The sequence below is a fragment of the Vitis riparia genome, chromosome 19 (assembly GCF_004353265.1).
Source record: "Vitis riparia cultivar Riparia Gloire de Montpellier isolate 1030 chromosome 19, EGFV_Vit.rip_1.0, whole genome shotgun sequence".
NCBI lineage: Eukaryota > Viridiplantae > Streptophyta > Magnoliopsida > Vitales > Vitaceae > Vitis > Vitis riparia.
This window is the reverse complement of record NC_048449.1, coordinates 380,549-407,797: the sequence shown is the minus strand read 5'-3', so window position 1 is coordinate 407,797 and position 27,249 is coordinate 380,549. Positions and strand designations below refer to the sequence as shown.

General features: G+C 34.6%; 2 protein-coding genes across 2 annotated transcripts; one reads left to right on the top strand and one right to left on the bottom strand.

Moving 5' to 3' along the window:
• Positions 1–1,029: 1,029 nt before the first annotated feature.
• On the top strand, positions 1,030–4,615 carry LOC117909320 (protein trichome birefringence-like 42). Its single transcript, XM_034823316.1, has 6 exons — positions 1,030–1,411; positions 1,900–2,198; positions 3,343–3,514; positions 3,673–3,851; positions 3,987–4,145; positions 4,219–4,615. The coding sequence occupies exons 2-6, from the start codon at positions 1,900–1,902 to the stop codon at positions 4,517–4,519; spliced, it is 1,110 nt and encodes a 369-aa protein (XP_034679207.1). The 5' UTR covers positions 1,030–1,411; the 3' UTR covers positions 4,520–4,615.
• A 285-nt stretch (positions 4,616–4,900) lies between these two features.
• LOC117909321 (50S ribosomal protein L13, chloroplastic) lies at positions 4,901–10,886 on the bottom strand. The gene is made up of 4 exons (XM_034823317.1): positions 10,611–10,886; positions 9,370–9,555; positions 7,909–8,079; positions 4,901–5,459 (listed from the first exon to the last, which is right to left on the bottom strand). Exons 1-4 carry the CDS (start codon positions 10,836–10,838, stop codon positions 5,343–5,345), a joined length of 702 nt encoding a protein of 233 aa, XP_034679208.1. The 5' UTR covers positions 10,839–10,886; the 3' UTR covers positions 4,901–5,342.
• Between the last annotated feature and the right edge of the window lie 16,363 nt (positions 10,887–27,249).

Below are 27,249 nucleotides of genomic sequence, written 5' to 3'. Positions count from 1 at the left end.
TTTAAAATAAAAGCAAACATATAAAATTATAAAAAAATACCCCGATTTTCTTTCTTCTACCCTCTTAGGCAAATCTTAATTTCATTTATTGTCTTTCCCTTCTAAATCCCATAAGTATCTACTTTTTAAAATAAAAGTAAACACATAAAATTATAAAAAATACTCTGATTTTCTTTCTTCTACCCTCTTACCCAAATCTTAATTTCATTTTATTGTTTTTCCCTTCTAAATATCATAAGTATTTACTTTTTAAAATAAAAGTAGACATATAAAATTATAAAAAATACCCTGATTTTCTTTCTTCTACACTTTTACACAAATTTTTATTTCATTTTATTGTCTTTCCCTTCTAAAGCCTATAAGCTTTTACTTTTTAAAGTAAAAGCAGACATATAAAATTACAAAAATATCCTTATTTTATTTCTTCTACCCTCTTACTATTATGCAAATTTTAACCTTATTTATTATCTTTTCCTTCTAGATCCCACAATTTTATTTTATTTTTGTTACTTTTAAAAATAAAAGTTAGATCCCACAATTGCTTTTACTTTTTAAGATTAAAGCAAGTATACGTAATTACAAAAATATCCTTATTTTCTTTCTTCTACTCTCGTATGAAAATCTTAACCTAATTTTATTCTTTCTTTTTCTTTTCCTTTTCTCCACCTTTCCACCTTTTTTACTCTTTTCATTCATTCCATTTTAAAGGAAAGAAAGAAAAGAGGAAGTATGACCCCTCTACAAGTAATTTCAAAATAAACTCTAATGACCTAAATCCTAAAATTAATACGAAAACATAATGATAGATTAAGGCAAGGGATATTTAAAAATTTTTAAAATATATTTATATTGACTTATTATAATACTCATTTTTAAATAAGAATTTATAATAATTAATGTTAGTAAAACCCAAATGAGCCACCTGAAAATTCACATGGAGAAGATTTCCCAAAATGACGAGCTATTTGCAGAGAAAAGCTTGAACTTCACCATGAATTAAGTATTATAAACCAACAAAAATCTTGGTTTTCATCGCTCATTGGTCCAACCCAAATAGGGAGATTGGTGTGAATGGGATGTTGTGGTCCATCCCTAAAGGCACTCCCCATTTGAAAACAAGGGGACGAAAGGTGTCTTTAGCTTGGGTTTCTTTTTCTTTATAACAATCATGGGTGACCACTAAAGAGGGGAGAGAAATACAAGGAGAGAGGAGAAACCAGAGTTCTCTTGATTCTTTGCTTTAGTATTCAAAATCAAAGAGCTTTTTTTGAAGCTTCTTCCACCTATTTTCATCGTCTTCATCAAATTCAGAGAGCAGAAGTCCCCATTCTTTTTCTTTTTGTTTTCTAACTTTATAGTATGGAAGAAGCACTTTTCTTGATGAGAAATTGAGTTTGAAGAGCTCAAAGAGGTATTATTTTTATTTCTAATAAATGCACTTCTATTTCATAGCTTTCATGATGTTTGATGTATTGCCTCTTAGACTTGTTGATCTATTTTTTGTGGGTTTTCATTTTCTCTTCATTTACATGCAAGTCTACTTTTGCCCATCATTATGGTCTTCTTTTAGAGTTAATTATATCATTTATTTATTGAGCTTGAAGTGTTGTAAATACTAAATAACTCCTTTTTTATTTTTTATATAATAAAATAAATAATTTTCCACTTAAAATTAAACTCCTACTTCCTAGTCCCTATTTATTTATTTTAGCTATTTATTAGACATTAAAAAAATTTATTAAGTTCATAGCTGTCCCATTCATCAAATCCAAGCTGATGGCAATGCAATAAATGTTTGATTTTATGCCACCAGTTACAAAAACTCACTGAAAAAACCCTAAATTTTATGTTTCCAATTGTGTTTCTCATCTCTTTATCTCTTTCTACTCACTTCCATAGATGGCTTTGTGGGCTTGTTTCTTGGTTCAATTTGCTGGCCTTCTCTATTTACTCTCATGCGTGCCCTACATAGTGTGTGGGGAGTTGCACATTAATCATGTGGACCATCACACACAGACGATGCAATCTGATGACTGTGATTGGTTCTTGGGGAGTTGGGTCCAAGATGATTCGTACCCACTTTATGATGCTGCAAATTGTCCATTCATCGGAACTGGTTTTGATTGCCTGAAAAATGGTAGGGCTGATAAAGAGTACTTGACGTATAGATGGAAACCAAATCAGTGTGATCTACCAAGGTAATATAGATTTCAAAAACATTAGATTCGATTGTTATATTGATTAAATTTATTTTTCAAAGTTTGAAAAGCATATATTGGGTTACAACTTGATTGGTTTATTGGGATGAGTTAACAAATTGAAATGGTAGAAAGTAAAATAAAGTTCTACCAACCATGAAACTTTGAATTATTATGATGATTTAAGTTTAGAAAAACTTGATTTATTTGGTTTGGAAGATATTTTATAAGTTACAAGATTTTTTTGTAAGAGTTTTTATTATTTTTTTTACATTATCTTCATATACATTTTCGTTCTGACTTTAATTTAAGTTTTTTTTTTCTTTTTTTTTAAAGCATCTCCTTTTATGAAATTTTGCATTATTGTTAATTTCCCAACCAAAATTGATCATATTGATTTGATTCGAGAATTTTGAAAACCAACCTCATCAATTTGGTTTTTGATTTTCTTGTCTCAAAAAGCCAAACCAAACCAAACCGATATCTTAGAACTTGTACATAATTGTTTGATATTTGATAAAAAAAATTATATTAAATTTTATTAAAGTAATTCATTGTTTTTATATGATGTTCAAATTAATTCTAAATGCATTAATATATTTTTAACATCAAATCCAAGTTAATTTCAATTAATTTTAACAATGAATTAGATTTAAGGCCTAATATAAACTTAAATTAATTGACTTTAAACTATAAACAAAAAAAAAAAAACCCATAAATTTACAATAGGATAGAGGACTATGAAAGGTTGTTAAGTTGAATTGAAGTCAATCCATGAAAACCAAACCAAACAGACCTTAAAAAGTTTGGTTTAATTTGATTTTTCACTTCAAATTTGATTGATTCAGTTTCCATTATATATAAATTAATTATATTAGTTTGATTCATTTTGTACTAAAAAACCAACCAAAATAACATTATTTACACCTCTACCTTATATATAGTAAAAAATTATCATTTCATAATATTTATCAATAACAAAATTTCTAGCAAAAGAAGATAATAAAATTATAATGATTTTTTGTCATTGCACATCTAAAAACTTTTATCCTAAATTAACTATAGAATGAGTATGAAATAATTTATTAAAATTTGAGTTATCTAAAACATTTTATTAATTTTTCTTGGATAATTTCCCATGTAGGTTCAATGGTCAAGAATTTTTGGAGAGACTTAGAGGGAAAAGGATGTTGTTTGTAGGGGACTCTCTTGGCTTCAATCAATGGAAATCATTAACATGCATGCTTCACTCTGCAGTCCCCAGCACTAACTACACCTTCACAGAGACAAAGGGAGGAGGCACATTTTCCTTTCAGGTAATTTCCTAAGAAAGCATTGTTTGGTTGCCGGGGAAACCGAAGGAAAAATGATCTAAAGCTCACAAAAATGAATCCCACAGAAGGTTGTTTTTTTTTTTCTTTATAAACAGCTGTTTTTCCATCTGGGTTTGTGAGTTTTCTATCCTCTTCTTCAGGAGTATGGAGTTTCAGTCATGATCAAGAAAAATGGATTTTTGGTGGACGTGGTGGTGGATGAAAAAATAGGGCGCATCCTGAAGCTGGATTCCATCAGTACCGGCAACCAGTGGCTAGGGTTCGACCTGCTCATCTTCAACTCCTATCACTGGTGGACTCACAAAGGCCGGTATCAAACGTACGAATCATCCAAAGTTTCAGTTTCGGACCTGTTCATAGCTTATACGAGTTACATATCAAACAGCATACTGCATTTTAGCTTATGTATAACAGTCGAAATGGTGATGGAAAAAAAATGAATGTTGTGTTGCAGATGGGATTACTTTCAGGTAGGTGACAAGCTGATCAAAGAGATGGATAGAGTCGAAGCTTACAAGATCGCCATGACGACGTGGGCGAAGTGGGTTGATGAAAATATCGATCCTTCAAAGACAAGGGTCTTCTTTCAGGGAGTTTCTGCAGTTCATGTCATGTGAGTTGTTGTCTGGAACTCCTTTGCTGGCTGTAGACTTGTTTTCTCTACTCATTTTTTTCGGTTTCCTCAGTGGTGCAGATTGGGGCGAGCCAGGGGCAAAGCAGTGCATAGGACAAACAACACCGGTGAATGGATCAGCGTATCCAGGCGGCAGCCTTCCAGCTGAAGATGTCCTGAGGAGCATAATCAGTGGAATGAAGAAACCAGCATTTTTAATGGACATTACATTGCTTACCCAACTAAGGAAAGATGGTCACCCATCTGTCTATGCTGGCCAAGGCAAGGCACTGGTTGACTGCAGCCACTGGTGTCTCGCCGGTGTACCTGATTCTTGGAACGAGCTCCTATATGCAGCTCTACTCGGGAAGTGAAATCAGTTTTCTTAGTACTGTGCCATATTGGTCTTGTGTAATACCAGTTCTAAATTCCTGCATCAATAAAAAAAATGATTATTCATTCCAAAATCACTACAAAAAATCTGAACTGACCTTGGCTGGCATGGTTTTGGAGAATATCTCCAGCTTGGCTCTGAGCTGGAAAAGGGAACCAACCTGCATTTGTTGAACAAAGGAAACTAGAGAAAGGATGACATCCATGGTATGAATCCCCAACACCACATTTTTCCATGAACATAAACCATTTTCTATATGTAGTAGTATTGGTCGATACAACATGAGCATTAGTGCATTTTTCACTTAAATCTCGCAACATGAGCAATAGAGCATTAGTGCAATAGTGTAAGTTCCAGTCTGTATATAAATCAATGGTTCCATAATCACTTAGTTGATATCAAACTGACCCAACTCAATCAATGCACAAGCATCTAGCTGCTACAAGGATAAACAGAAATTGTAGAAAGAAGGTAGCCATGGTAAACGATTTTTCCTTTTTCCAACATAACTGATTCAAATGTGCTTGCTTGCAAATAAGTTGCAGATCCAAGTAAACAACTGAAAATCTACAAAATGGATTTCCCCCTTGAATTTAAGAATGGGCCTTAGATCAGGACAAACCAATCCTATAAAGAAAACCTCCACGAATTAAAGTGAACATGAATAAGAGGCTTGTAATCACAATACATGAAGCCAAAATCGAGAAAGGTGAATCCCACAACACCAACCATGAAAATATATGAAACATGGAGAAGAACGAGGATTGCTTGTCGAATCTCCTGCCAGGGTTTTGCTCAAAAATCTACCTCTCCTTTTGTATCCTTTTGTCCCTGATGGGCAGGTCAATGGGCTTCTGAGCCTCGTGTGGATGGTCTGGACCCTTGTATACCTTAAGATGGTTGAAAAGTGCACGGCCAAGCTGCACAAAAACAATGCAAATTAAAGCAACCGAGCGAGCAAGAACTAGCATGATAGTAAGAAGCATGGTAACAGATATGATTGCCCCTTTAAGATCAATGTTAATGTTGGTAAGCCCAATATAAATACTGGGACAGTATGATGAGATTTTTATTTTTTTATTTTTTTATAAGTAAAGCAATTGTATTAAAAGTGCCAAGAAAAGCGTCTAAGGTATACATGATGTATACAAAACAGTATGATGAGAATATGGTTTTACTTTATCAGTATTAACACCTACAGTACTGCCCTAGCTTAAATGTAAAAATGTATTGTCAAATATGGTTTGAATATCAGATTGTTAAAATGTTGAAGAACAATCACATGAAGGTAAATTGCCTTAGGTTCTATTAAAAAAATATCAATAACTACGAGCTGTTTCAGACAAAGAACTACAAGTGTGCATGCACATACATTGATTAATAAGTTTCTTTTCTCTGTTCTTTTTAAGATTTATCACTGATGGCAACCATCTGCAAAAAGTGAGAGAAGAGAGTCCAGTATCTGTGCCATAGGAGGGGGGCCAAGGGGAACAAGTAGAATGATAGAACTGTGTCCAACACCTAGCTCATTCCTTGGCTAATGAGCTTTGGCGTCAAGTTAGCATTGTCAAGAACACAGTGAATGGTGATAATCAAACTCCTTTCAAATATTCTTGGGCTTTACTGCACCCTGATAAAGCCGTTGCAGTTTGTGTGGTACCCAAAAAATATTGTCAAGTGAGCAAGAAGGATAAAAGCCATCACATCTAGTAGATCAATGCACTGTAATTTTTCTGACCATCCAAAAACAACGGAGAAATTTTTGAATCTGAATCATTGTTTTAGCTGATAGACCAAAAGGAATTCTTGCGAAGGTGGCTCCTATCTTGTTCAGAGGCACACCATGATCAAAAGGGTCCCTGCTTTTTACTCTCAGTCCGGATCAGAAAACAGATCCTTGAGGTGACTCTTGTGGAATCCGTTAGCAGTCCAGGCCACTCTACTGTCTACAAGTGTCTTGAGTTATTTATTTATTTATTGTTGATTATCCAGTATAGTTCCTCTTTCTAACAGATCTTATGGGTCAGTAGGTACAACTGAAAGCTAATCATAAGCACTAACAGCCTCATTAACTGGTGAGGCTGATAAAGACTCCCTTAGTTGATGGTGCTAACTCATTTGCAAAGAGCAAGTGAACAAAAAGAAGCATTCAATTTATTTCTCAAAATAGTTGATGCCTACCCTGGGATATAAGTTTTTCCATAATGAAGGAGGAAGCAAGAGAGAAAATCATCCAGCAATTGGTGTCTAAGCCTGTACTCATTTCCCACTGGCCCAGTCGGACAGTCCAAGTATAGGTCACCAATATTTCATGAAAGGCCTCATTTGTCACCAATATCTAATGGCCATTTGAGCCATATCAATACACCAAGTTTCTTTATCATGGATTTTTCAGCGCTTAATTTGTTAGAAAATGTTTTTCCCAGTCTCAATACAATTGGTCATTACATTTACATCAGCCTTTCTACTTCAAGATCCTGTAGTCCTGTTTAAATTATTTCATCCCTGAAGCAGACAGCAAGGACTTTGACAGACTGACACTTTCCTCACATTATTCTCTGACCTCCTAAATATAAGGTTTTTCAGCTGCCCTGCTGCATAATTAATATCCGCCTATGAGCACGTACTAACACTACTCAGAAAGTCAACTCATGCAACTTGGAATGGTGCATCACTCTGATAGACTCATTGTAGTGTATCATCCATAGAGCCAACACTAAAAAGCCTATCTATTTCAACTAAAAATGAATTCATCCCACCAATGACGAAGCATTTAGTCTGTTGGGACATTCCCTGCCGAAAGAAAAGACACAAGAGCAATGCATGACATAAAAGCCAAATGGCCACTCAATTCTCAATCTTCTTCTGCCCATTAGTCAGCCATTATGGAAAACAACCACTAGATAACTATTCCCAATAGACCCTATTCTACAACGAGACTAAGCAACCTGCTTCAGGAAGGTGGCTCACATTGTATGTGAGGGGACTGCCCAAAAACGAGATGCTTCTGTAATAGCTTCCTTTGATGAAATGGCATACCAGCCTGTAGAATCATACTACATCAAGCCCATCCATTTAAATGGCTTAATGGTGGCAGTGTGAAGATTTTGGAGCAAAATTGAATCTACAAGGATGCACAAATACACTGGGGAAAAAAACTAACTAATTAACTAACTTGCTTGCTGTGAGAATGGTTCTTTGAAGTATCACTTCTGTTTTGTTGACCCTATAAATAAAATCAGCAGCATTGACAACAACACCTAGCTTTTTCAGCTTATTTAGCAATTCTATCATTCAATGCAAGAAGGGGAAGGGGGAAAATGAAGAGGAGAAAACCTTAAAAATGAGTTAAAGAACTTCAGAACTCACCCTGCCTTTAGGAAGCATACCCCGAACAGCATGTTCAACAATTCTTTCTGGAATTCTCTGTTGTAACTGATCAAATGTCTCCACTTTCATACCACCTGGTCTTCCTGAATGCCTCCTGTAGAGCTTCTGGGTCCTCTTTTTGCCAGATACTGCAACTTTTTCTGCATTCACCTTTTTTGGTTCAAGTACAACAAACCTTTTAGGATTTTGTCTAATAAAAATAAGACAATATGAAATTTAACATTAGGCAGTAAAAAGTGAAATTTCCTGGTCTGTGGAAACAACTCCAGAAATTTGATAACCAGTTAGAATCACATGGGAGAAATTATAACAGGAATTGTGAACCACTACACAAGTGAATGTTGACAAATGCATTTAGCAGATATTGAGAAGTTTATGCTAATCAATGTATATATTGAAAAGTTAATAATCCAATAGAGGTACATATTTAAGACAATTTTCAAGAGTATAGAATCCAGAACATAAGATGTTAACCAACAAGACATTGAACAGTTTAATCTTACAATCAGAAACTTAAAGCGTCAAACTCTCTTTGTTATGCTTTTTTTCTGGGCCAAGAGTGAGCAATGAGGCACAGTTTCTCAAACTCAAATGTGAATTCAATGAGCTTTTCGTGAGTACTCAACCTATGCCAATGCCCACTGTAAAAAACTCTACAATAAGCTAAATGCTTATAATGAGTACCTATATAATTTAAGATTGTGATAAGCTGTACTAGTTTCCAACAACACTCAAAGCTAAGCCTCTTTTTCAACCAACCCACACTCCACCACCCATCCTCCCTGTATCATATCTTTGGAACTTCAACTTGGTATAAATAGATCTGAAATCTAATCAATCCCCTAAAAATCATCGTGCACTGATTTTCCTAATTCTTTGGAAGATAAGAATGTAAATTTAGACCGTTTAATGTCATATTCCCGACATTTATCAGCAGACCAGTTATAGGCATGAGTTGTGTTCTGAGAAAAAGTGCTCAACAGGACAATTTACAATGGCAAGAACTATCGTACATATCATATTTTATGTCAAATTCTTTAATGGTAAGATCCCTATGGGATGCATATCACAGAATATAATAATATATGACATATCATGCAACTAATCTTTTCAAGGTGATCAAGCCAACAACTGACACATGAAAAACCTGAAACCAAACATTATTAATCAAATTCAGAACAAGCTTAACTAGCAAATAAAACATAATGAGCACAAAGACATGAAAAATTAGGGGATCAAAAGAATAACGTGAACATGAAATGATGAGTGAAAAAATTAGAACTTCCACCTAACCAACAACCATGAACATTATCCCCCTATCATTACCAAAATACACACCAAAAATATAGTCTATCAAAGGTAGTCTACACTAGTTTACCACAATTCATAATTGACGAGAAAAATATGCATAATTGACTTTTTCTTTATAAGACTACATACCACAATTACAAATGATCCCATGTCCACACTAGGAGTGTAGGTTGCCAGATTCTTCCCACGAATATGAATGGCTATTGTTGATGCCAGTCTTCCGAGTATCTTATCAGTTGCATCAACAATATACCATGTTTTTTCTGTGTTTATATGATCCGCAGCTTTAGGATACCATGTTTTATTCCAAATGTCCTGAAAATTGACAAGGGGAAAAACAATATTTAAACATTTTCAACCAACTACTAAATAAGATCAGCAGAGATGTTGAGGCTTATGTGAAAACTAGGGAAGCAAATATGCCCAGTTTAAGAATTTATTCTCAAATGAAATTGCAACTATTATAATCATTACTCATGTACCCTCATCAGCTTACTCAACTATTTTTCTCTCATTTAGCTATGCAAGATTAGCCTCAGCATATTACATTTCACACAGCATGAATTTCCTGTACAACCATTATTAATTAATCCTAATCTGTTTGGTTTGAAGAAAATTAAGGACAGGCAATTGAAATTTTGGGCCTGTCTTGTATTGGTTCCACAAAATGAAAATCTCAGTCCAACAGAGTCATCTGTTTCCTTGCAGCCTAAATATAAAAATGTAAGTATCCTAAACTTTTATTTCTTTTTTTCCAAAATTTTCTCTGCATAGCTATCTGTTTGGTGGGTGGGAGAATGAAGGAAACGAAAAGAAAATAAAAGTTGAGTTTATGGTTGTCACTCTTTTGCTCTCCACACATGAATTTAAAAAAAATAAATAAAAATAAAAAATAAAAAATAAATAGAAATGAAAATAAATAAACAGCCCAACTCAATTCAACCAAATCAAAGAGTTTTGTTTTTCTTTTATAGGGTCTCAAACTCTCAAATAATGAAAAAAATTAAAAGTTTAAATAAATCATTCCTTTGCTATTCCAGCATTTTCCCATCAACCAAACAAATCATACAGAATCAACACCACACATAGACTTCGTGTCTTCAAAATCTAAATAATTAAAAGAACTATAAATACTGAAAACATCAAAGCCCTTCGTTTTTCCCACATTTTCTCAGCAACCAAACTAAGTACAGACAAAACGCATAGGATGATAACCCATGTGATAATTTTTGCTTCTTCACTTCTCAAAAAAAAACTCCCACAATCAAAACCCTTGAACCCCTCCTCATTTCCCCCGTTTTCTCATCAACAAAACAAACCCACCAAGAGGGGGAAAAACAATAGAGAGAGAGAGAGAGAGAGAATCGTACAGGGCCAGAAACTTCGGACTGTTCGAACATCCAGCGCTGGTCCAAGGGCACAACTGCTGCCTTGTCCTGGCAATTCACACGAAAACTCTGCCTAGGAAAGGAGGGCTTCGGGTTTGCTGCTGAGATTGAGAACCCAAGAAACGGCGTTGTTTTCTTCAGAGACCCAAAAGAGGGTTTCGGAGACGGAGATGGGAGCATCACCGATGATGAAGCAAAGGTTATCGCCATTGTTGAGCTCTCTGCAACTCCTGCCAATGCTCGAATTGGGGTTGAGTAGTATTGATATCTGGATAAGATGACAGTGGCCTGTAATTCTATGCCGTAAAAATAAATAAATAAATAAATCCTTTTTCCTCATAATGCGTCAAAATTATTTGGAAATATATATATATATATTATATATATATATATATATATATATATATATATATATATATATTTATTTAATTAAATTATTTCAAATGCTTCCTCGTAAATTTAATAATAATAAAATGTACTGTTCTATTTTTATTTTCAATTTTAAATTTTATGCAATGTGGTGTCATGGTTTTAAAAACTCCTTACAAAATACCAAGAAAGCTAAAAAAAAATTCAATAAAAAATAAACACAATTGTGTTGTAAAATTATAAAGTGAAAGGAGAAGAAAATAATAAAGAGAAATTAGAATGGAGGAAGAGAATAAAATGCACGAGAAAACTTTATTAAAATTCATTAGGGGTCTCTCCCTTTTATAGGGAGTTACACAAGATATTTATGGATGATCATCCACAAGTTACCATAGTGATACAGAATTTTATATTTTATAATACTCCCCCTTGGATGATCATAAGAATATGTCTCATTAAAACCTTACTAGGAAAAACCCTAGTAAGGAAAAAGAGTACAATATTCTTTTAGATTACTATAACTGCCTCGTTAAAAACCTTGCCAGTAAAATCCAATGGGACAAAAACCTAGACGAAGGAAAAAAGAGTGCAGTATATCCATATTATCATTATCCCTCTCATGTAAATATGATTATGATTTTTCCAACATTTCAAATGGTAAATCTCTCAATCTTCACATTCCAATGTCATACCTTAACTTTTTCAATGTGGTGGAAGGTAACGCCTTTGTGAATAGATCTGCTAGATTATTGCATGACTGAATTTGTTGAACATCAATCTCACCTTTCTTTTGGAGCTCATGAGTATAGAAGAATTTAGGGAAGATATGTTTAATTCTGTCACTTTTTATGAATCCTTCTTTAATTTGTGCAATATAAGCAGCATTATCTTCATGTAACACGGTTGCATTGTCTCTGATGGAAGGTAGTCCACATGTTTCTTGTATATGTTGGATCATTAACCTTAGTCATAGACATTCACGACTTGCTTCATGAATTGCAAGAATTTCTTAATGATTTGATGATGTGACCACCATTGTTTGTTTGATAGATCTCCATGAGATAACAATACCATTGTAATTCAACACATACCATGTTTGTGACTTACCTTTATATGGTTATGAAAGATATTCTACATCTGGATATCCAAGCAATTGTTGCTTTGATTCACTTGAGTAAAAGACTCATATTAGTAGTTCCGCAAAGATAATGCAATATATGTTTGATACCATTCCAATGTCTTCGAGTTGGAACGGAACTATATCTTGCTAATAAATTGATAGAAAAAACAATGTTTGGATGTATACAATTGGCAAGATATATAAGTGCACCAATATCACTAAGATATGGTACTTCAGAATCAAGTAATTCTTTATCATTTTTCGCAAAGACGGAATGGATCATTTTTCACATCAAGTGATCAGACAACCATTAGAGAACTTAAAGAATGCGTTTTATCCATATAAAAACACTTCAAAACTTTTTTAATGTATGTTGATTGATGTACTAAAACTCCATTTGGAAAATGCTCGATCTGCAGGCCGAGACAAAATTTTGTTTTTCCAAGATCTTTCATCTCAATTTCCTTTTTACAAGTGATTTGTTGTTCTTGTGAGCTCTTCAGGAGTTCCAACAAGATTTAAGTCATGAACATACATAACAATAATTGCAAATCTGGTTTTTGATTTCTTAATGAAGATGCATAGGCATATAAGGTTATTCATATACCCTTATTTTAACAAGTATTCGCTAAGGCGATTGTACCACATGCATCCAGAGTGCTTTAATCCATACAAGGATCATTGTAACTTGATTGAGTACATGCTACAAGGCTTTGTACAATTTGTTTCAGGCAATTTAAATCCTTCAGGGATTTTCATGTATATATCATTATCCATGGATCTATATAAATATACTTGTAATAACATTCATGAGACGCATATCTAGTCTTTCTGGGACTACCAAACTAATTAAGAAATTATATGTGATTGCGTCCATGACGGGAGAGAGTGTTTCCTCATAGTCAACACCAGGTTTCTGCGAGAAACCTTGTGCTACTAATCGCACTTTATATTTGAGAAAACAAAGACTATGCTTAGTTAAGAAAAACACCCAAAATGGGGGGTGAATTGGGTTTTTAAAATCTTTTCAATCACAAGAAATTTAAACAAAATATAAGCAAAGTAAAAGAGATAGAGTTTAGAGAATTCAAACTCGGGTTTATAGTGGTTCGACACTTCCTTGCCTACGTCCACTCTCCTCAACCTCCTAACCGAGTGAGGGTTCCACTAACTTGAAGCTTCAACCAAGCTTTCAATCTTCTTACACTTGGATTCTGGCTCCAATGGGCTCTTACACAACCTCTTCAAGATTCAACCCTCTTTAAGGCTTTAACACTCAGATTTTTACAAGATATAATCCCTCAACCTAGCTTAAGAATAGCTCAAACACAAGACAATGCTAGGATGACACACAAGAGTGCACTAAAGGATATGCAAGTGGTGATTTAATGCACTATGAAAAAAAAATAAGAGCTTTTTGATCAAGAATAGGTAGGTAGGCTATTGAATGCAAAGTGTTCTATTATCAATAATTGAAGTGGAGCTCTCAATTTATAGGTTTCTAAGCTCGGGAATCAAAAACAGCAAAAGGTAACCTCGTCCGGTCGAGCTAGGGGTCGACCGATTCACTAGCCGTTGGAGCATTTAATGCATGATAGGTTACCGTTGCCTCAACCGGACCTCGACCGGTAAGAGAAACAACTCGATGGGAAGAGAAGGCTACTGGAGAGAGAGAAGGTTTTTGACCTTCCTCGACCGGACGACCACAACCGGTCGACCGGTTCCTCAACTGGGTTGAGCCGATTGGCCATAGCCTCGACCGGTTGAGCCTTTTTGGCCCCGAAAACCTATTTTTTTTATTCCTTTCTTTTCTAACACTTAGGCAAGGTCTTTAGGTAAATTATTAAGTCAATTATAAAACATTTTGCCTAAGGTACATTAGTTAGAAACTCGGGTTTTAATGAAATCGAAGTTTTTAAAGAATAAACCGAGTTTTCTAAGATGCATAAACGTATGAAAATCCTAAGTGCACTCATGCATTCATCTTACATTAGTTTCCTATGATCACAAGTCTTCCAAGCGTCTCGATCTTGTATCCGTTTGGTCCTTTGATGAATTTTTGAGTTTATACCTGAGATTCTTAAACATTTAAAACAATTAGTCACTTAACCATGGTTTGTTGTCATCAAAACCCGATAGGACAACCCTTGGGCTAAAATCTCCCTTTTTGATGATGACAAACCTTGGTTATCTAGGAGAAAAAAAAATCTCCCCCTCAAACCAATCATGGATCAATCAAACGATTTTTAATAGGAAGCAATGTAAAACACGAAAATGAACAATGGATCATAAAAATATCATATCATATATATATGGAAATGAAACCTCACATGTACAAACAAGATAGATATGACTATGATGACAATGACATGCATGGGGGTCTCCTAGATCCTATAAATTTCTCCCCCTTTAGCAACATAAAAAAGAAACGAAGGGGGATGTCTAGATAGTCTCAAGGCTGAGGGGGTGGAGGAGGAAACACAGAGCGGAGGTAAGCCATCATCTCCTCATGCTGATTCGCCTGATGACTCTCAATACGATCAATGCTCTGTTGGAGATGCTCAAATGTAGCCTGCTACTGATACATACGCTCCTCTATGCGCTCAAATCGTTGTTGGAAGTGATCAAACCGAGAAGTGACTCCAGTCTGATACTGATCCATGTGCTCCTCCATAGAGTAGAAGCGAGAGTCATGGACTAAGGCAAGCTCCTCCGTACAAGTCCCAAGGGAGCTGATCTGAACGGAGACATCCATCCAAGGCGCATGATTAGGAGCGTGAGGTGCCTGAGATGGTAGCTCAATAAATGATGGCTGAGATGATGGTCCTGCTGTGAAAGACGACTCAGTCATCATAGGCTCTGAGAAGGTAGTCTCAACATGAATGCCCTCTGACTGAGGTGGAAGCGGAATGTCAAGCTCGGGCCCTCTCTGCTCAAAGTCCCTCTGAGGGTCTAACCCATCCTCCATCTCTCTGATCTCGGCCTCCTCCTCTGCTCCACATCTGATCCTGTCCCCGGGCCTGTCATTCAGCTTTCCTAACCCAGGAGCCATCGGGTGCCTTCTCGAACTACATGCGCCCCAAAGACTGCTCATCATATGTGTCATAGCTAATGGGGGCCTCGAAATCCGTTTCTCTACTCAAGTCAACCCCGACATCCTTGAATACTCGGGTAAGGAAGCGATTGTAGGGGAGTACTCGTGTCGTGCTCTCAACGTAGGAGATCATATGCATCATAATCAGATATCCACGTGAATCCGTCTCCCGGTGAGGATCGAGTCCATAATAAATGCCTTAAGGTAGGAGACCTCGTCTCGATGTCCTCCACGTGGCAATAAAATGGAGCATATCATGTGGTGAAGGACTCGGCTGGGCACGGTCAAGCTGTGTGCTGATGGTTTGCACATCCCCTGGGCATTTGTGAGTCCGCACAACCTCTGAATAGCCTCTTTAGGCTCGAATCCCGCACAGTGGGCCATGCCTTGGCCTCATACACTCAGAGTCCAACTGAAGGGATGTCGAGAATGAGGCAAATACTCTCGGGACTCAATCTAATCTCAACTCCCCTCATAGTGGACAATACAGGTCCTCCAAGCCCATAGGTCGCCCGGGAATAAAAAGCCCGCACCAGAGTCGAGAAGATCGGCTCAGAAATCGTCACAACTGGCAGTCATCCCATCCGACCGAATAGTCCTTCAAACCCGAAGTGCTGAAGTTGGAAGAAATTGACACTTCTCCCTAGGACGACTTTCCTCTGGGCGAACTTTTTCTTGTAGCGCTGATAGACTTCAATCGAACTGAAGAGGGTCGTGTCATACCTCGCCTTTCAGCGAGCCTCCGTCTGCTCGGGCTGAGATGGCTCAGCAGGGCGCTTGCCCTGAGCCCTAGAGGTGCCCGTCTCTCGCCTAGGAGCTATCCACGAACTGAAGGGAGAAGGAGAAGGTCAAAATGAGAATGAAAACAAATAGGAAGGAGCAACCACCAACCCGAAGCCCTAGGCGCACGGAGATGAAGCTGAACAGACCCTAAGGCGTGCGGTGCAGAGAGAAGACGCTCCCAAAAGCTGAAACCCTGGGTTTCAAATCAAAACCCTAGCTCAAATGCGTCCCAAAATCCACTCAAAGCCTTCAATCAGTCCAAAATCCAACTGAAAATGGCCTCTAGAAGCAGGTATGTGAAAGGCCATCAAGCCATGGAGGAGAATAGGTGAGAAATGAAACGCGAGTCGGGGGAGGGGGCTTTTTAAATTCCCAGCCCGGACGAATCCGTCGACCGATTCCTCAACCGGTCGACCGCCTGGTCAACGGTCAACGATCATGGTTAACCGTCAATTTTTCCAAAATTTGTTGCATTTTCTTGTCTCGTGATCTTCCCCTGCCCTTTTCAGTTGAAATCCCCAATTTTTTATGTCCAATGCCACTTGAATTTTTATTTTTGGTCAAAATTTGACCTCTTTCTTAGAATTATTTCTATATGATGCATATGATATGAATTTCACGCAATCATAGGGTATATTCAAGTGTAATATCAACAAGAATTCATCAAGCAATCATTCGATCATGAAGAAATCACCCCTAGTTGTCTTCTAATATCAACAAATTGCTCTTCACTTAGGGGTTTTGTAAAAATATCGGCAAGTTGATCTTTTGTGCTTACAAATTCAAGTGTAATGTCACCCTTTTGTGCATGGTCTCTAAGAAAATGATGTCTTATCTTTATATGCTTAGTCCTAGAGTGTTGTACCAGATTTTTTGAAATGTTTATGGCACTAGTGTTATCACATTTTACAGGAACATACTCAAAAATCAAATTGAAATCACTAAGTGTTTGTTTCATCCAAAGGATTTGTGCACAACATAAACCGGCTACTATGTATTCGGCTTCCGCCATAGACAAAGCTACCGAATTTTGCTTCTTACTATGCCATGAAACAAATGAGTGTCCCAGGAAATGACAAGTGCTACTAGTGCTTTTCATCTCAACTTTACAACTGGCAAAGATGGCATCCGAGTATCCAATTAATTCAAAGTTATCACCCTTAGGATACCATAGGCCTATGTCCATAGTCCCTTTTAAATATCTAAGAATTCGTTTTACAGCACTTAAATGAGATTCCTTAGGACAAGATTGAAATCTAGCACACAAGCATACACCATACATGATATCGGGTCTACTAGCGGTCAAATATAGCAAAGAACCTATCATGCCTCTATACATAGTTGAGTTGACGGGCTTACCTTTCTCATCCATGTCAAGCTTGATGGATGAACTCATTGGAGTCTTCATTGTTTTGGCTTCCTCCATATCGAACCTTTTGAGGAGATCTTTTTTTATATACTTTGCTCGATTGATGAAGGTTCCTTCCTTTAGTTGCTTGATTTGAAGTCCAAGGAAGAAGTTAAGTTCTCCCATCATGCTCATTTCGAACTCACTATGCATGCATTTAGAGAATTCTTCACAAAGAGAGACATTAGTAGCTCCAAAAATGATATCATCAACGTATATTTGTACTAAGAGCATGTCATTTTCTTTGGTTTTTATGAAAAGAGTTGTGTCAATTTTTCCCATTTTAAAACCATTTTTCAAAAGAAATTCACTCAATCTTTCATACCATGCTTTAGGTGTTTGTTTCAAACCACATAAAGTGTCTTTTTAAGTCTAAAAACATGATTAGGAAAGTTAAAACTTTGAAAACCGGGTGGTTGTTCAACATATACCTCTTCATTTATAAAGCCATTTAAGAAGACACTTTTCACATCCATTTGATATAAAACAAAGTCTTTAAAACATGCAAAATCAAGTAGCATCCTAATGACTTCCAATCTAGCTACGAGAGCAAAAGTTTCTTCATAATCTATCCCTTCTTCTTGATTAAAACCTTGGGCTACCAGTCTTGCTTTATTCCTTATAATTATGCCATTTTCATCCATTTTGTTTCTAAAGACCCATCTAGTTCCAATAACACTTTGATTTTGAGGTCTTGGTACTAATTCCCATACTTCACTTCTTTCAAATTGGTTTAACTCTTCTTGCATGGAAATCATCCAATTTTCATCAACTATAACATCTTTTATATTTTTAGGTTCAATTTGAGAGATAAAAGCAAGATTATTGCAAATATTTCTAAGAGATGATCTAGTTCTTACCACACTAGATGGATTACCTATAATTTGATCTTGTGGGTGGTTGATGACAAACTTCCAATCTTTAGGGAGGTCTTGGCTTGATTCACCTTGCACTTGTTAAGGAGGAGGTAGTGCCAAAGGTGATTCTTCTTTCTTGGGATCCTCTACAACTTCTTCTTGTTGCCTTCTATCTTCAATTTGTAATTTTCCCATGGAGGTCTCCAAGCCTAAATCATCATCAAAGCTCTCTCTTTCTTGGAGAGAATTGTTAGATTCATAAAAAATAACATGAATCGACTCCTCAACAACCATGGTTCTTTTGTTAAAAACTCTAAAGGTTTTACTTGAAGTTGAGTAACCAAGAAAAATTCCAACATCCGATTTTGCATCAAATTTTTCAAGATTGTCTTTGGTGTTTAATATAAAGCATTTGCACCCAAAGACTTTGAAATAGCTAATGTTGGGTTTCTTGTTTTTCTAAAACTCATATGGAGTTTTCTTAATAATAGGCCTTAAATAAATTCTATTTAAAACATAACAAGAAGTGTTAACCGTTTCGGCCCAAAAGTATTTTGGTAAATTGTTTTCATTTAGCATGGTTCTAGCCATTTCTTGAAGAGTTCTATTTTTCCTTTCAACTACCCCATTTTGTTGAGGAGTTCTAGGAGCCGAAAAGTTGTGGTTAATACCATACTCATTGCAATAGTCTTCAAAATCAATATTTTCAAATTCTCTCCCATGATCACTTCTTATACAAGTAATTGTAAAACCTTTTTCATTTTGAACCTTGTTGCAAAACTTTGAAAACTCATAAAAAGCTTCATTCTTTTGACTTAAAAATAAGACCCAAGTATATCTAGAGAAGTCATCCACAATAACAAAAGCATAAGATTTTCCTCCAAGGCTTGGTGTCCTAGAGGGGCCAAATAAATCTATATGCAACAATTCAAGAGGCCTAGTTGTTGAAATGAAATTTTTGTTTTTAAAAGAGTTTTTGATTTGCTTTCCCATTTGACAAGCTTCACAAACTTTGTCTTTTTGAAAATTTATTTTGGGAAGGCCTCTAACAAGTTCATCTTTGTTGAGTTGGGAAATGAGGTCCATGTTAGCATGTCCCAACCTCCTATGTCACAACCAACTTTGATCATACATGCTTGAAAAACATCTATCATGGCCATCATATTTTGAAATATTTATTGCATAAACATTATCACATCTATGGCCCATTAAGATGGTTTTATCATTTTGAATATTTTTGATGATGCAATGAGATGCTTCAAAAATCACTTTAAAACCTTTGTCACAAAGTTGACTTATGCTCAAAAGATTATGTTTTAAACCATCCACTAATAAAACACTTTCAATAAGAGAGGATGTGTCATTACCAATGTTGCCTTGACCAATGATCCTTCCTTTTGAATTGTCTCCAAAGGTAACGTATCCTCCCTTTCTCTTTGTAAGGAAAGCAAACTTGGATTCATCCCCGGTCATGTGTCTTGAGCATCCACTATCCAAGAACCACTTATCCTTCTTTGATCCCTACAAGATAAAATTTAAGTTGATTTAGGTACCCATATCTTTTTGGGTCCTTGAGGGTTAGTGACCTTGGATTTCTCAACCTAAACCTTTTTAGCTTTAGCATTTGAAGTCTTTTGAGAACCATTTCTTAAGGGACATGTACTACTAATGTGTCCTCCTCTTCCACAAAAATTGCAAATGGTGGAAGGACTTGCACTTGCGGATTCTTTTACAAAGTAGTTTTTAAAATACTTTTGATTTTTTGATGATTTGAATCCTAGCCCTTGTTTGTCAAAGACATATTTTTAGCTAGCTAAGATCATTTCAAAAGATTTTTGTCCACAAGAGAAAATTGAAAGAGAAGAGGTTAACCATTCATTTTTCTTTTTCAAAATCTCATTTTCTTTTTCAAGATGAGTTTTAGATATATCAATAATTGAAAATTTTTCTTTCACTTCTTCAAGTTCTTGAATTTTCTTTTTAAGAAAATTATTTTTCAAACTAAGTTTTTCAAAATCCTCATATAATTATTCAAAAACATCATGCATATCTTCATCACTATAGTTAGAGTTTACCTCATCTAGATCATCTATTGTCATGAAGCACATATTTGTCACTTCCTTCTCATTTTCTTCTTCGGAGGATTCTTCACTTTCACTCCAAGTGGTCATCATTGCCTTCTTCATTCTTCTCTTGGCTTCACCCTTGTAAAGAGGACAATCATATTTGATGTGTCCCGGTTTTTTGCACTTGAAGCATGTCAAATATCTTTTCACTTCCCATTTTTCCTTGTCACCATGGGATGAAGATTCTTTTTTAGAAGGATCCCTTCTAGAGGTGAATTTCCTTCCTCTAAGTCTTTCACTTCTCATGTATTTGTTGAGCTTTCTTGTGATGAGGGCTAGATCATCATCTTCATCACTTGGCTTTTCTTCTTCAACATCTTCTTCTTCCTTGGTTGTAGCTTTCAGGGTTATGCTCTTCTTCTTTTTTGTCTTCACTCTCTTGTAGCTTCTTTGTCAAATTGATCTCATATGTCATTAATGACCCTATGAGCTCTTCCATGGGTAGCTTAGTTAAGTCTTTTGCTTATTGAATTGCGGTGACCTTGGTATGCCACTTTGATGGGAGATACCTCAATATCTTCATCACCTTCTCAGATTCCTTGTAGGTTTTTCCTAAAGCTTCAAGACCATTGACAATGTCGGTGAACCTAGTAATCATTTCAACAATAGTCTCAGTTTTTTTCATTGAAAACAATTCATAGTTATGAACAAGTAAATTGATTTTTGACTCTTTCACTTGATTAGTTCTTTCATGAGTTATTTCAAGCAACCTCCAAATTTCTTTAGCCGATTTGCATTGACATATTTTATTATATTCAATTCTATCCATAACACATTGCAAAATAAAAACGGCTTTAGCATTTAATTGAAAGTTTCTTCTATCAAGCTCATTCCATTCTTGCTTGGGTTTTGGAACCAAAACTCCATCCACTAGTTTAATGGGAAAAGTTGGGCCATCTTTAATGACATCCCATACATCTAAATCAGTAGATTGCAAATACCAAGTCATTCTAGTTTTCCAATAGGGATAGTCGGTTCCCGTAAAGAATGGAGCTCTATGTTTTGAAAAAATTTCAGTTTGGGATGAGCTTGATGGAATAGTCATTTCCTCTTAGACGATTAAGTCTTAAAAAAAAAAATCTAACTCTGATACCAATTGAGAAAACAAAGGCTATGCTTAGTTAAGAAAAACACCCAACAGGGGGGGTGAATTGGGTTTTTAAAATCTTTTCATTCACAACAAATTTAAACAAAATATAAGCAAAGTAAAAAGATAGAGTTTAGAGAATTCAAACTCGGGTTTATAGTGGTTAGGCACTTCCTTGCCTACGTCCACTCTCCTTAACCTCCTAACCGAGTGAGGGTTCCACTAACTTGAAGCTTCAACCAAGCTTCCAATCTTCTTACACTTGCATTCCGGCTCCAATGGGCTCTTACACAACCTCTTCAAGATTTAACCCTCTTGAAGGCTTTAACACTCAGATTTTTACAAGATATAATCCCTCAACCTAGCTTAAGGATAGCTTAAATACAAGACAAGGCTAGGATGACACACAAGAGTGCACTAAAGGATATGCAAGTGGTGATTTAATGCACTATGAAAGAAATGAGAGCTTTTTGATCAAGAACAGGTAGATAGGCTATTGAATGCAAGTGTTCTCTTATCAATAATTGAAGTGGAGCTCTCAATTTATAGGTTTCTAAGCTCGGGAGTAAAAAATAGCAAAAAGTAACCTCGTCCGGTCGAGCTAGGGTCGACCGATTCACTAGCCGTTGGAGCATTTAATGCATGACAGGTTACCGTTGCCTCAACCGGATCTCGACCGATCCTCGACCGGACCTCGACCGGACCTCGACCGGTAAGAGAAACACCTCGACCGGGAAGAGAAGGCTACTGGGAGAGAGAGAAGGTTTTTGACCTCCCTCGACCGGTCCTCGACTGGACGACCACAATCGATCGACCGGTTCCTCAACCGGTTGAGCCGGTTGGCCATAGCCTCGACCGGTTGAGCCTTTTTGGCCCCGAAAACCTATTTTTTTTATTCCTTTCTTTTCTAACACTTAGGCAAGGTCTTTAGGTAAATTATTAAGCCAATTATAAAATATTTTGCCTAAGGTACATTAGTTAGAAACTCGAGTTTTAATGAAATCGAAGTTTTAAATAATAAACCGAGTTTTCTAAGATGCATGAAACATATGAAAATCCTAAGTGCACTCATGCATTCATCTTACATTAGTTTCCTATGATCACAAGTCTTCCAAGCGTCTTGATCTTGTATCTATTTGGTTCTTTGATGAATTTTCAAGTTTATACTTGAGATTCTTAAACATTTAAACCAATTAGTCACTTAGCCATGGTTTGTTATCATCAAAAGCCGATTAGGACAACCCTTGGGCTAACAATATCTTATGATCTCATTATTCTTATTGCGTTTTCGTACAAATACTAATTTGTACTCAACAAGTTTTACATCTTCAGGTGTTTGAACTACAGGTTCAAAAACTTCTCATTTTGTTAATGAGTTTAACTTTGTTTGTATAACTTCTTTCCATTTTGGCCAATCATTTCTATGTCAGCATTCTTCCACATTTCGTGGTTCAGGATCTTCATCATTTCTTATGGAGACCACTTGGAAAGTGAAAATAATATTATTTTGATCCCATTTTTCTCCCGTGTATACATAATTTACTGAGATCTCACAATTTTCAGGTACTTGTGTCTCTTCAAGGGCTTCTCATTCAATATGTGCCTCTTCAAGGGCTTCTTGTTCAATATATGTGCCTCTTCAGAGGCTTCTTGTATTATTTGTGCCTCTTCTAGGGCTATAGATTTTATCAATTTTAAATTGATCAGTTATTTTTTATGGCCTCTTTTAGAGTGCCAAGTTTTTCTTGGGTACTCTTCTTTCGAAGAGTTACATCATTTGAGCCAACAGGTCTACCACGCTTCAAGCGTATCTTAGATTAATTTGTTAACTGTCCTATAGGGACATCAATCCGTGTTAGAGTATTTGCAGCCGGGATATATGACTTTATCACTTTCTTTGTATCAATGAATGCATCTTGTAATTGATTTGCAAGATTTTGCAAATGAGTGATCCTTTGAACTTCTAGTTCACATTGATTTGTATGAGGATCAAGATGAGTCAAAGTCAATGCATTCCAAATAATTTCACGTCATTCTTCTGGAACTGGCTCTTCTCCCCCTAACGGCGAGACAATTGTCTCATTAAAATGATAATTTGCACAACAAGTCATTCTACTTTTTAAGTGTATAGGTCACTAAATAAAAACTTCTGGTTTTATAATGTACATCCATATGATCTTTTACCCCTAGGGACCAAGTTGGCCTTAAAAGATTTTTCTGGATCTATCATCATATAAAGTGTCATCATATAGAATCAAATACTACTATTGACATAGTATAAGCTCTTCTGGAGCCTTTAATCAGGTTTCTATCACCCAATATAGTATTAACATTGTTTGTCATCAATGTTATGCAATGAATGAGACAAGAGTTTTATCAAAGTAACAAGTCATAAAACATTGTTTTAAAGACTTTGTCTTTATAGAGTCGAAGAAATATTATCATAGAGAAAGAGTTAAAATCAATGAAAAAATATTAGTCATTGATGATGACATAATAAGTTGTGTAAAAGCAATGAGAGTATATATAACACAATAAAAAAAAATGAAAAGATAATTTGAAGTTATATATTTCTTAAGTAATCTCACACATTTGATTTTGTAAGTGTGGAACATTTATACATGAAATAACGAGGAAGTATTTCAATAATCAAAGTAATTGTAGTGATAGATCAATAATTTTATTCAAAATATTATTATGATCTAAATCAATGTACAAAAATTAATTCATAAATCAAAATTTCAAGAGAACATATCATGATTGAAAGCATCTTATTGTCTCAAAACTTTAATTGAAATACTACAAATCCATCTAAACATATATGTAAAGATATAACATAATATATTGAGAACAATAGTTGAATCTATTGTAATTTCAAAATTATTTTGGATAATGAAATTATTGCATTAATAAAAATACTGTATGTGGCAACATGCAATAATATATATTATTTTATATAACTCAAAATTTTTTAATCATAAAAACATATCTTAAAGAAAATTGACATGCAAAATCAATTTATTAATCATATGACCAAGTGATATATTTCACATGTATCCAAAGAATCTCAAATTTCTAAATCAAAATATTATTGTGTATTAAACAACTAGAATAAAAAAAAAAATATTTCAAACTACCACCTCTAATATAAAAATATCATGCAATCCAAAATTCCACATCTACATGTAAAATTTTCTACTAATAACAGTATAACTTCTAATAATAGAAATTTATAAAAACTATCAAACACTTTCCTATTTGTATAACTTCATATACAAAATATTAATATTTTGATAATATGTAAATATTATCTATATGCTTGTTATCATAGCTTCAGGCTATAATATATTTCATTATAACTTTTGGTTATATAAAATTCATAAAGTTGTACAAAATTGTTAGTTAACAATTTCGTTCTCTATAGCTTTTAGCTATAAGAAAGTACACATTAACAACTTTGGCATAACCTTTGATTAGTACAAAAAATATTAATTTTCTTATTTTCATAACTTCGGGTTATGAATAATAATATTTATATAACTTCTGGTTATATAACAAAATTAAAAAAATTATGCATCTTCTAGGTACATAGTTGTTCATTTGAACTTCCTTTTCTTTTATTGATGTTTGGTAAAGGTCGACCAAATGTTTGGGCATACGATAGGTACACGACCAATGCCCCTTCATACCACATCTATAACACTTATTCTCATGGTTCTTAGGAGGTTTATCTTGTAAACACTTCCCATTTTCTTGTTTTACCTCAGTATTATTCCACTTCTGGTGGTGCAATGAGACTTTTCTTTCCTGAGAATTTGGTGAATTATTACTATAAGAACTATAGTATCGGGGATTTCTTCCACGACCACATCCTCATCACTGTCTACGAGTTTGGGACAATATTGCATTCACTTTAGGGAATGATTCAAATCTAGTTGGACGAGACTGGTGATTTCTCATCAAAAGCTCATTTTTGTTAAACCTTCATGGAGATGATGACGAAGGAAAATCAGTGTTTTTGCGCGATCCTACAGGGATGCTTGATTTCCTTCTTTGATCATAGCTCCAAGATTCATTGACAATTTTGTTTTGAATAACTTCTGGTTATACAAGAGAATTAGAAATTGTATGCATAACTTCTGGCTATGAAACAATTGTTAATAAAAATTGTTTTCCATAATTCCTGTTGTGAAAAATAAATGAGTATGAAATAAAAATTAAATCCAATATTTTTCATAACTTTGAGTTATGATTATTTTGTCAAAATAAGAAAATATTCAATTTTGTACATAGCTTCAGGCTATGAACTATTTATGTATAACTTCTAATTACACAATATAATTAAAATAAATTAAAGAAATTAAAAGTTAATATCTTTCATAGCTTCAGGCCATGATTATTTTGTCAGAACAAGAAAATATTTAAATTTGTACATAGCTTCAGGCTATGAACTATTTTTTTTTTATATATATAAATTTGTATATAGCTTCAGGCTATGAACTATTCATTAAGTAGATTTGTGCATAGCTTCGGGTTATGAACTTTCATTATGTAGATTTGTACATAACTTCAGGTTATGAACATTTATTTATTTTATAGCTTCTGGCTATAATATTGTTTGGTATAACTTCCAATTATACCGTATAATTAAAAATAAATAATTAGGGATCATATACATAACTTCTGGTCATGTATCTATAATTTTGTAATTCTGTAATTTTTCCCTATAACTTCTGGTTATAGGAATTGCACATATTTTTCATAACTTATGGTTATGAATTTACACCATAATTTATAATTTACCCCATAACTTCTGGTTATATGGATTATACATATTTTTCATAACTTCTGGTTATGAATTTATCCCATAACTTCTGGTTATAGGGATTATACATATTTTTCATAATTTCTGGTTATGAATTTACCATATTTATAATTTATCTCATAACTTCTGGTTATAGGGATTGTAATATTTATGTATTCGAATAAAATAAATGAAAAAAAAATCACAAGGTAATAAAATAGAAAATCATGATATAAGTTTATCACATACCTTTTTGTGAAAAATAAGAGATAAATTCTTTCTATTTCTCTGAAAGGAAAAACATCTTTCTATTTCTTTAAAGAGAATAACGTCTTTCTTATTTCTTTTGTAGAGACTATTTGTGCTGATAACGTGTTGTAAAATTATAAAGTGAAAGGAGAAGAGAATAAGAAAAAGAAATTAGAATGTAGGAAGATAATAGAATGCACAAGAAAACTCTATTAAAATTCATTAGAGATCTCTCCCTTTTATAAGGAGTTATACAAGATATTTATGGATGATCATCCACAAGTTATCATAGTAGTACAGAATCTTATATTTTATAACAAAATTATTTAATTTATAAAATAAATACATTTAAAGAAACATAAGAATTTTGATAAAATATATTTTGTCTTTAATTTTTCTTTTTCTTTTTATTTATTTATTTATGTCATAAGTATGATATTATCTTTATGGAGGATGAAGGATGGTTCAATAACCCTTAAAAATGTTGATCATATAATTTAATGATAATGTGTAATAGCCACTATGAGTAATTTGAAACTTACGGCCCTATGTCACATTGTGTCCACCAATTATGTCACAACATGTGTACCAACTATTCAATATTTTATCCTCTGATCATATTTTTATCATCGTTCCATTAAAAAAATAAACGAGGTGATACGGGGTAGGCATGTTATTTTTCATACTTGCCCCTTTGACCAGCTTAAATGTTTTTTGAATTTTT